The following is a 10,476-nucleotide window of genomic DNA, read 5'->3' on the forward strand; positions in this document are numbered from 1 at the left end:
CGTCATTGATCTCTTTCTTGCTAAAAGCATATCATTTCAATATTCCAAGTCTGACAAATTAACAAGCCCCTGTACAGAATTGTAGTCTCTAGGCAATAGAGAAATTCTAGAATACATAAGAGGTATCATGTCAGCCATACAATAAGCAGATGATGTTATGATATGTGTGTATTTATTTTGAAAAATCATCATACAAGTGGTAGTTGTATTAAATACAACTACAAATATCGTGCATGCATCAATTGATTGTAATACATAAGAGGTATTCTAGAATTTCTCCTATGCAATATACAAGTGACTCATGTATCAATAAAACTCATCGTTGTTACTCCATATGCTAAAATTACATGTCATTTTCTCTTAAATAACAAATTAATGATATAGTCGTCTAAAAATCAGTAGCAGCAGTATAAGATGTTTTGGAATTGAATCCCACCCATAATTAAACAATAATTAAAACATAACAAAACTCTTTAATATCACTTGTATTAACAAACGATGCTGCTTAATTAACTAATAAATCGTTGTGATAACTGATATCCATAACCGTAAAACAATTTATCCAAAATTGGCAAACTAGCCTTGGTGGTTAGTTACGTGCGTAAGAGTAAGAACGAGACTGGCTAATTTAATCACCTTTTACTTGAGAACCAGACGTTTAATTAGGCACTTTTGTATAAACCATTAGATGCCTCGAACACAAGTCCTTATCTTAATTTGAACATTAAAAAAATATTAACTAAAAAAGGCTACCAAAACTCGAGCCACCAAAAGGAACTTATGCCCCGAATATATGTACATATAGAGAGCCACCGGTAGTAAATAACGAACTCTTTCATCAGCTCTCCCTCCACTGAAATCTAAACCCAAAAACAAGTTCAGCACCCCCCAAAATAAAGAGAAAAAAAAAAAATCAAAAATCAAAAACCAAAAACATATAGTATCACTTACCTATAAAAATATTTTTTGGGCACTCCATTCTTCGAATATCTCAAGAAATATTTGTAATTGCTGAACTTAATTACACTATAATATGGCTATGGGGACCTTCGCAAAAGCATCAATGGCCGTGATGGCCCTGACATGGCCGGCTTTCTTCCATGGGCTTTTGGTCACCGTTTACGCAAACACAGATTTCGATTACAAAGATGCTCTCGGAAAATCAATCATTTTCCTTGAGGCACAGAGATCAGGGAGGCTCCCTCCGCGGCACAGGCCGGCTTGGAGAGGCGATTCCGGCCTTGAGGATGGCAAACAAGCAAATGTACACTCTTAAAAACCTCCAACAACGTGATTGGTTTTAAACATTATGAATGTTTTGCATTGGTTTGTTTTTTTAATTTTTGTGTACAATTAATAAAATATAGGTGGATCTCGTTGGAGGATACTATGACGCCGGAGATAATGTTAAGTACGGATTACCTATGGCTTTTACAATCTCTACTCTGTCTTTGAGTGCCCTGTATTATCATCAGGAGTTAAAATCCGCTGGAGAATTGCAAAACGTGATGGATGCTATACGTTGGGGCACAGATTATTTCCTCAAAACCAGCTCTAGAAAGAACAAATTGTATGTTCAGGTAAGGCCATGTAATGTTCCCCGCTTTTATCACTTACGCCCCATGTATACTTTTTTATGATGTATAATACTCTCTTACCTCCATGGCGTCAGAGACTTTAATCCCTGTAGTTAAATTTTAAGTGATGATTGTCTGTGTTGGTTATGAAGGTGGGAGACCCAGTGCAGGATCATCAATGCTGGGCGAGACCAGAAGAGATGAAGACGCCAAGAACAGTGTTAGTGATTGATTCCAAAACTCCTGGCACAGAGATTGCAGCTGAAACAGCTGCGGCTATGGCTTCTGCTTCCATTGTCTTTAGAGGTGTAGACCGTCCTTATTCCCGTCGTCTCCTCAATAAAGCCAAATTGGTACGTTGGCACCCTTTTATCACTTTTCTTGCTTTAGTTGGTGAGAGGAAAAAAAATGATCGACATGGCGCCTTGTTTGCGCCGTGTTGATCTCTCGTGCATAATTTGTTCAGCGCAAAAGATTATTTAGAAGCATTTATGTCTAAAATGTCTATTTTGTAGCTAATAAAGAGAGAAAAAAATTTATTTTTGCAAATCCACTCTAATCATAGGTTATAATTTTCTTAGTTTTCCCGGTACCACTTCCTTGCCGAATTGGATGTGTTTTACATGTTTATTTTTCTTTCTCTTTAATGACTTTTTCTATTTTGGCAGCTATTTCATTTTGCTAATACTCATAAAGGAACTTACGATGGAGAATGCCCCTTCTACTGCTCTTACTCGGGCTATAACGTAAGCACGCTTACTCTCTCAATTACTATCGACGTTTTCAAATGCTAATCATGAAATGAAACATAGAGTCAAATTAATTCAATGGTGGATAAGTGATGGAGTACTTGAATCGATGCATTAATTCAGGATGAGCTGTTGTGGGCTGCAACATGGCTATACATGGCCACTAGGAATCCTACATATTTAGAATACATCAAAGAAGATTCCATCAGTGCCATAGTTGCTGAGTTTAGCTGGGATCTTAAATATGCTGGTGCCCAAATCCTTCTCTCTGAGGTAATTAATTAGTTTGCCTCTCTAAATAAACTGCCATCAAGACTCTCTTGTGAGAAAATTTTTATATGTTCGCATTGGAGATATCTCATCAGCTGTACAACAACAACAACTCAATAATGTCTCGAGTCATATGCGTATTAATTATGTGTTGACACTGCATCTCCAGTTCTTTATTTCTATTCTTGCAAATACAGATGTTTTTCGAATCAGGAGACCAGGCCTTAGCCAACTTCAAGAACCAAGCTGACAGTTATGTTTGCTCAGTTCTTCCTGAGAGCCCATATCACCAAGTTTACATGACTCCAGGTAATCTCTTTCTCTTTTCTCTATGATTGCATGCATGCTACCATTTTAACATAATTGCGATGACCGATTCTATATGTATGTAGCACTTGGCAGGTCACTTGTTGACGGGATTGTAAAATTAATTAATTAGTAAACTAATACTAGTAATTAACGAAAATGTCTTTGGTTTCAGGTGGTTTGATTCACTACAGAGACGGTGCCAACGCTCAATACGTTACCGGCACAGCACTCCTCTTCAGTATCTACGCTGATGTGCTTGCCAAACATAATCAAAAGATCACTTGTGGAGACCAACAATTCGGTTCTTCCCAACTCATGGCTTTCGCCAAGAAGCAGGTATGTATAAATCAGTGCATGTAATGGATCGAGCAGTGCACACCACGTCATTTTTACTCCATCCAATCATATCTTAACGCATACACATGTTCGTTTTATACACAGATGGATTACTTACTAGGGGCAAACCCTAGAGGAAGATCGTACATGGTAGGGTTTGGCAAGGACCCGCCGACCCGTGCCCACCACCGTGGGGCTTCGGTCCCACTGGAGAACGTGAACTCCGGAGTGAGCTGTCCCATGAGCTTTGTGAACTTTTTCCTAAAAAATATGCCAAACCCTAATGAGCTAACTGGAGCCATCGTTGGGGGACCCGACAAACACGATAACTTCAACGATGAACGTTGGGATGGGCCGATGACTGAGCCATGCACTTACGTCAACTCCTTAGCAATTGGTGTTCTTGCAAAACTCGCGTCTCATCCCTTGTCTAACTAAAATCATCATCATCATCATCATCATCATCATCATTGTCATCGTCGTCGTTTAGCGTTACAATTGATGATCGATCGATCGATTCGATTGGCACGTCAACTTTGCGTTGCGTGCTTACAACAGGTCTCTTTAGTTTCGGTAATCTCAGCGTTTTTGTGCTGTATAATTTTAGTCTCTCGTAACGATTTAATTAATGCTAGATTATATATGATCCACTGATTTTAGATATGGGATTAAATTTGACAGACTAGTATGAGTGTTTAGATACCCCCATGTTATATATTCTTGTAGTTTGAAACACAGAGTGGTATACAAAGTTTCGAATTTTATTTGTTTAATTAATGAGACAGTCGGTCTTCAATATTTAATGCGAAAATTGTTACGATACGTATTGGTTTAGATTTTCATCATACAACATCATAATTTTAGAATAAGATTCTCTTCTTATCTGAGTTCTATTGAGATTTTAAAGATCTTTTGTCATGTGTCTTTTAGTAGTAGTGTATGCGTAAGATTTGATTACTTTTATTTTTTTATTTATTAACTATCAATCAGCAATTGAATTATTTATTTAGGACGTGATCAGATCAGGAGGGAATCATGATCCCATAATTCCTTCCTGATTTAGGATAATATATATGTTTGTGTGCTGTTGGGATGCTTAAATTGAAGGAAAATTAATTAATGGATGATTTAAAAAATTAATAAATAAAAATTGAGAAATGAACGACACATTCTAATAAAAATGCTTGATGTTAGATGATTGTTATGTGATTTTAGTTTTCGAATTGTGAGATAACAAATTAATCTATATGAGTCAATATATAGCTTGCATGTAGTGATAAAAAAAAAAAAATTAAACACAAAACAAAACACTCACACAGAGAGTAAAGAATTAATGAGATCGCTAATAGAAAGCACTTATAACCAGAATTATTGTAACACATTTTACGTGATTGTTGACCCCATAAATAATTTGGACCTTATAAATATGATCTTATCACACACACACACACACCACTTGCTAGTGACCAGTGAAGCATGTGTTATAATCAAACAATATTGTACAATAATCATAGACTAACGGATAAGATGCCGTATAACAATTATATATATAATATAGCACATGCAGTTAAAAGTCTAAGACAGTCCGAATGTCGCTCAACTAAAACTATCTAAATTCAATCATATTGAAACCTAGAATTTCAAATATTCTTCAGCCTGAAAATAGTAGGAGTTTGGGTAACATGTCTTGATGTAGCTTAATTAATTTGGAGAGAAAAAAAAAAAGGGGGGGGGGGGGGGGGGGAGAGAGAGAGAGAGGTCAGTATTAAATTTTTAAAGAAAGAAAAAATTGAGTCCCACAGCCACATATTAGTGGAGTGTGAGAGACAAAGGAGTGGTTGTAAACCAAATCGCTATTTATTTTTAAATAATTTCATATGCTTTTTACAATTTAAATTAAGAGTATATGGATATATATATATTTTAAAGTAATAAAATAAAATATATTAGGGTGCGTTTGTGATTGAGGTTGGGCAGCTGTAGCTTTTAAGTTACAGCACTAAAGTGTTTGGTAAACACTAACTGTTGTAGCTTGAAAGTTATGTTTATATAATTTTTCACTTGTATAATAGAAAATTTATTATATCTTTAATAATTTTATAAAAATTATTATTTAAAATTTATATTTACTACATATTATTAATTTTTATTTCATAATCATAATTTTTTTTTCTACAACAGCCGTAACTTAAAAATTACAGTACCTCAATTCCAAACTCATTCTATATTAGAGTGTTTTTTTTCTCAATTTATCTTTTATTTAATAAAATAAGAGATTCATAATAAATAAATAAAAGTGACTCTTTAAATTGTAGGTGACATGTAACGTAACCATCATATATAAAAGTTATGCACATTCTTTATAAAGAAGCGAAATAATAGACCCCGAATTTACAAGAGCATATCCTTAGTTGCTTTGAAATGCATTTTTAATGCTTCCTCTTCTGGGGGCATTTTGGTGTCGCCATCTTTATTCTTTCTGTCAAATATATTTTGCAGCACGTGGCAGAAACTGGCGTGCCGCTTAAGAGAGCGAGTACGAGTTTTATCACACACAACCGCGAGTAGAGGAGCTCCGAGGTGGTGAGTGGTGACCTCTCGCTACGTGGGTGTGACTCATCGCCACGTGAAGACGAAGATTTTTGAAATTGAGTCGGGTCGTTAATGCGGATCGAATTTCAACTACTAATCCACGTGGTCGTATGATTCCCGATTGCGGGAACATGTGGGTCCCACTTGGCGGATCCTAGTTGATTCTGCTTTTGCCTCGATGATACGACGTAGTATCCTAAACCAACACCAGCTTGATTCCTCAGCCAGCCGCTCAATTAAAGCCGACAAGACTGCAAGATGAATGGATAATATTTTCTGCAAAAGATTTAGCAAACGTAGTAATTTTCACCCCCTAAGCGGACCGAAATTTATGCTATTTTACTTTGAATACCAAATATAATAAAATTTGGAAATGTTGAGATATCGATGGCTATTCACCCTTATGTTTGGTTAATTTAGTTAATCAAATATGATTTGCATTGAGTTTGATTTTAATCTCTTCAATTTATAAAATTTTAATGACTAATACAATATTAATAGGTTTGGTGCATGGCGCCCCGCTTATTTTATTGGTCCCATAGAAAAGAAAATTTGGTAGACCAAGCTTATCAAGTATGGAAATTTAATAAAAAAATGATGATCATATGAAGTTTTGTGATTATACTATATGTCCTAAAGTTTTATAATTTATAAATTATGCTATAAATAAGGGAGTTAACCTTTGTAGTACTTGTATTAAAAATTTCAAGCGAGATAATTTTCTAATATAATAACATATTATTTCATACTGTTTTAGTTAAATACAATCTTCTTTATATATTTTTTTTATTATTTATACTAACAAAAGAAAAATTCGTATTGACAAATTTTAATTATAATTTTTAGGTTCTCGTTGTCTGTTGTGTTAAATCCGGTTTCTCTTATTTTTTTAGCACCCGTCAGCAAGATAAGATCATGATTGTTCGTTGTCAACCTGATGATTATCTTAATATCAAAATCAGTTGCTAAATCCATTTGAATGATCAACTCATTAAAAAAAAAAGTTCAAATAAATAAATATTGTTATGAAACGCGAGTCGGGCTCAGCTGAGTCGAGCCGAGCCTGAAATGTCGTGTCCCCACAGGATAAGAAGAGTCATGATGAACAAAGCTTCGGGATTCGGACAACGAAAGTTATCAAGTACAGGATTGGGCATTTTTCTTCTTTTTTTTTCTGAAAAATTTTGAAAAGGAAAAATGATAATTAATAATAATTATTATTATAATCACAATGAAGGTGTGGGGTCCAGGTAAGTGGATAAGGCTTACCAGACAAAGCCGGCGGAGACTTTCGTCGGTGCCACGTCCGCATGAGAACAGTTGGTGTAGTTAAGATCTCAAAAAACTTCTCGGAGCACAAGTTTACTTGCGAGACGTGTCGTCATCGCACCTGCTCAAATCTTCTCATTCGTCCACGTTTGACGTTTCGTTTCGCACGCCCTCCCAATTTCAAAGATATTGGACATTATTATTTTCTTTTATTTTTGTGTGAATCATTTAAGTTTGGTGGGAAAAAAAAATTAAAAAAATAAAACAAATCCGCTAGATTCTGTTCCCATTATCACAAAATAAGCATGGATATACAAATAAAATGGGAAATAATATACATCTACTAACTTATAATGGAAGAAATAACAGTGAAATTAATAATAATTTCAGTATTTTAATTATATATCACTCGTTTATTAAATGTAAAATTTTATTATTATACTTTTAATATATAAATAATACATTAATTGGGACACAAGTAAAAAATCCAAATATTACAATCTTTAGCATTATTCCAAAGTTAATGTTAATTTACAAAAATAATCAAACTTATCATTTTTCATTAGTTACTAAAATTTGAAAATAAATATATGTATATATATATATATATATATATATATATATATATATATAGCATTTCGGACAAAAATGCCGGATTTGTCGTGCTAGAGAGGATCATATGTCATCTGCCAAATCCATTACTATTGAGTTCGGCTTGTTGAAGAAAAAATGTTTAGTAATTGTCCATTAACTGTGATATATTATATTAAGAATACTTATGTTCCAAGTGTCTATTTTTAACTACTAATGAGGAAAAAAAAAAGATACCAAGGAGAAGATGATAGGGTCCAACTATGGTGCCACAGTTAATGGTACCGCAGTTAGATTCAGCTATTGGATCTAATTCTGGTGACAATTGTGGATTAAATTTAATGGTTAAATTTAGTTGTAGTATCATACAATTGTGGTACCATAACTTTGTCCGAAGATAATATCATATCATGATTATTTTGTAAAGAATATTGATATTTAAACATAAAATTACAGGTAAAAAATACTTCAAAATATATTTTCTCCTCAGTAATTTTGCACAATTTTTTTTAATGCAAGTATTATTATTCTTGTATAAATTAATCATAAATTTATTTATTTATTTATTTTTTAGAAAGGACAAATTTATATTATTTTATTAAAGGGAAGAAGGGAGCCGGTAAATACAGTGGTGTTTACTAGTATTTATAACACGACAGAGTTTGCTCGGTTGTTTTCTTATCTCATAATTTAATTTAATTAATTTATTAATGGTAATAACGTCCTTATCCGCAACACACAAAACGACCCGTCGTATGACACAAACCACCAAAAATAAAATAAAATAATAATAATAATAATAATAATAATGGGAGTAATAATCTAACATCCAGTGGATGAGGATAAGGCCTTAGCCAGCCAGCGAGCCCCACCGTGTTTTAATTATTTAAATAATAAATTTAAAAAATGTGTTAATATTTATACAAACACAACCAAAGCGAAATAAGCAAGCTCTTCGTTACATTTTGGTTTGTTGTTCGTCTTCATCTGAAAAAAAAAAAAAAAAATCATCGAGGGTTTTATGAGTTTTGTTTAATGTCGATAGCAACGGACAGGATCGAGCCATCGGGGTTCAGAGGCGGCGGCGGCGGCGGCGGGGTGGCCTGCGCTGCCGTGACTCCGACGATCGGGAACGGTAAAGAGGAGCGGGAGGAGGAGGAGGAGAATTGGTGTAGTTCGTCGGCCACGTCATCGATCGGGAGGAATAGCGATCTGTCTGGAAGATCAACGACGGACGGTGATGATGATGGCGATGATAATGAGGTCCAGAGCGCTTACAATGGACCCTTGGATATGATGAATTCTTTAGAAGAGGTTTTGCCTGTCAGGTTTGTTTTTCATTTTAACTTTCGTATTTAGGATAACTGATTTTTATTTTTTTTTTTGGGTTCTGTGGGTTTTTTGAGTTTACAGTTTTGTTCATATTACAATTTTTTTTTTGGTTTTTTTTTTCCCTAAATAATCAGTTAGATTTTGTCATTTAGGACGTGTGTTTTTGTTCAGTTAAATGGCCATTTTACCAAAATAGGAAGTGTTAAGACTTTAATTCATTTTGTTATTTATGATCTCAAATCAAGAATGTCATGAACTGGGGAGTTAAATCAATTAATTAATAATATTATTATTTTTGGGTGGAGTTTCTGGATTTGCATAGTATACAAAAATTTGATGATTGGATGCTCAACACCAATAAGAAATCTTAGATTATTAGGGTTTCTTCATTAGGGGCAGTTAGTTGTGCAGTAGAAATGGTAACCTTCCGTGAAACTTTGTTGCTGTTAATGAATTATGATCCTGAGATGAAATCCAGAGATTTATAGGAAAACAATACGCCCGTTTGCATTTACAGTTGAAGATTGGCTGGCAGTATAACCTACAACTGTTTCGATTAAAATCTTATTATGTCTTGATATGAATGTTTGCAGGAGAGGGATCTCAAGTTTCTATAGTGGGAAATCAAAGTCTTTTACAAGTTTAGCAGAGGCTTCTTCCACTTCATCCATTAAAGATATAGCAAAGCAAGAGAATGCATACAGCAGAAGACGCAGAAATCTTCTTGCCATAAATCATGTCTGGGACAAGAACAGAGGTTCCCCTCATAGAATTAATGGTTGCGGAATAGCAAAACGCCCCCTCAGCTCTAGCAAAAGCACATTGGCTCTAGCTGTTGCCATGAGCAGCTCGGAAAGCCTCAGTAGTGCTAGTGATGATTCAAATTCAAATTCAAATTCAAATTCAAATGCGAGATCTCCTCCCTCGTTGCCACCACTGCATCCACGATCTATAGCCTCTCCTTGGCGGTCGTACTCTGTGGCTGATTTACAGCAATGTAGAGCGGAAGGAGCTACAGATGCTTGTTCTTTGGATAGAGATAAAAATAAGCGTGAGAGACTAACCCGACAATTGTAATTTCTGACTTTAGTTTCAAGCATGGTTCATTTTCATTATGGACGTGAAGGGATGGCGTTTTGATGCTACCCTTGAACTCATCATTGGTATAAACAAAATGAAAAGCCAGATCCAATGCTTGTCATATCATAGTTACTTGTTATTGCTGAGCTTGAATTCAGTTATTTCAATATTCAACGATTGTTGTTTCTCTTGAAAACATGGGTGACGAACTGAAGTTGATCAGTTTTTACGGTCTGTTCTGGAGCAAAGGGCTGTATGGAGTGCTAAACATTAATTGTTAACTACATTTTGGGTCAAGGTCCAAGCCATATAACCGACCAAAGGTGCGTAGAATACTTTGTAGGAGTTCTCATGCACGCCCGAGGAAGCTA

The 10,476-nt window shown here is 34.8% G+C and overlaps 2 protein-coding genes across 2 annotated transcripts; both read left to right on the forward strand.

The window, feature by feature from the left end:
* The first annotated feature begins 533 nt into the window (after nucleotides 1-533).
* On the forward strand, nucleotides 534-3,934 carry LOC102622550 (endoglucanase 16). Its single transcript, XM_006474611.3, has 8 exons — nucleotides 534-1,264; nucleotides 1,368-1,580; nucleotides 1,730-1,930; nucleotides 2,246-2,323; nucleotides 2,450-2,599; nucleotides 2,794-2,905; nucleotides 3,078-3,241; nucleotides 3,347-3,934. Exons 1-8 carry the CDS (start codon nucleotides 1,034-1,036, stop codon nucleotides 3,677-3,679), a joined length of 1,482 nt encoding a protein of 493 aa, XP_006474674.2. The 5' UTR covers nucleotides 534-1,033; the 3' UTR covers nucleotides 3,680-3,934.
* A 4,622-nt stretch (nucleotides 3,935-8,556) lies between these two features.
* Nucleotides 8,557-10,228, forward strand: LOC102622252 (protein OXIDATIVE STRESS 3 LIKE 1). Its single transcript, XM_025097753.2, has 2 exons — nucleotides 8,557-9,021; nucleotides 9,619-10,228. Exons 1-2 carry the CDS (start codon nucleotides 8,729-8,731, stop codon nucleotides 10,100-10,102), a joined length of 777 nt encoding a protein of 258 aa, XP_024953521.2. The 5' UTR covers nucleotides 8,557-8,728; the 3' UTR covers nucleotides 10,103-10,228.
* Nucleotides 10,229-10,476: the final 248 nt, after the last annotated feature.

The sequence above is a fragment of the Citrus sinensis genome, chromosome 9, assembly GCF_022201045.2.
Source record: "Citrus sinensis cultivar Valencia sweet orange chromosome 9, DVS_A1.0, whole genome shotgun sequence".
Taxonomy (NCBI): Eukaryota; Viridiplantae; Streptophyta; class Magnoliopsida; order Sapindales; family Rutaceae; genus Citrus; species Citrus sinensis.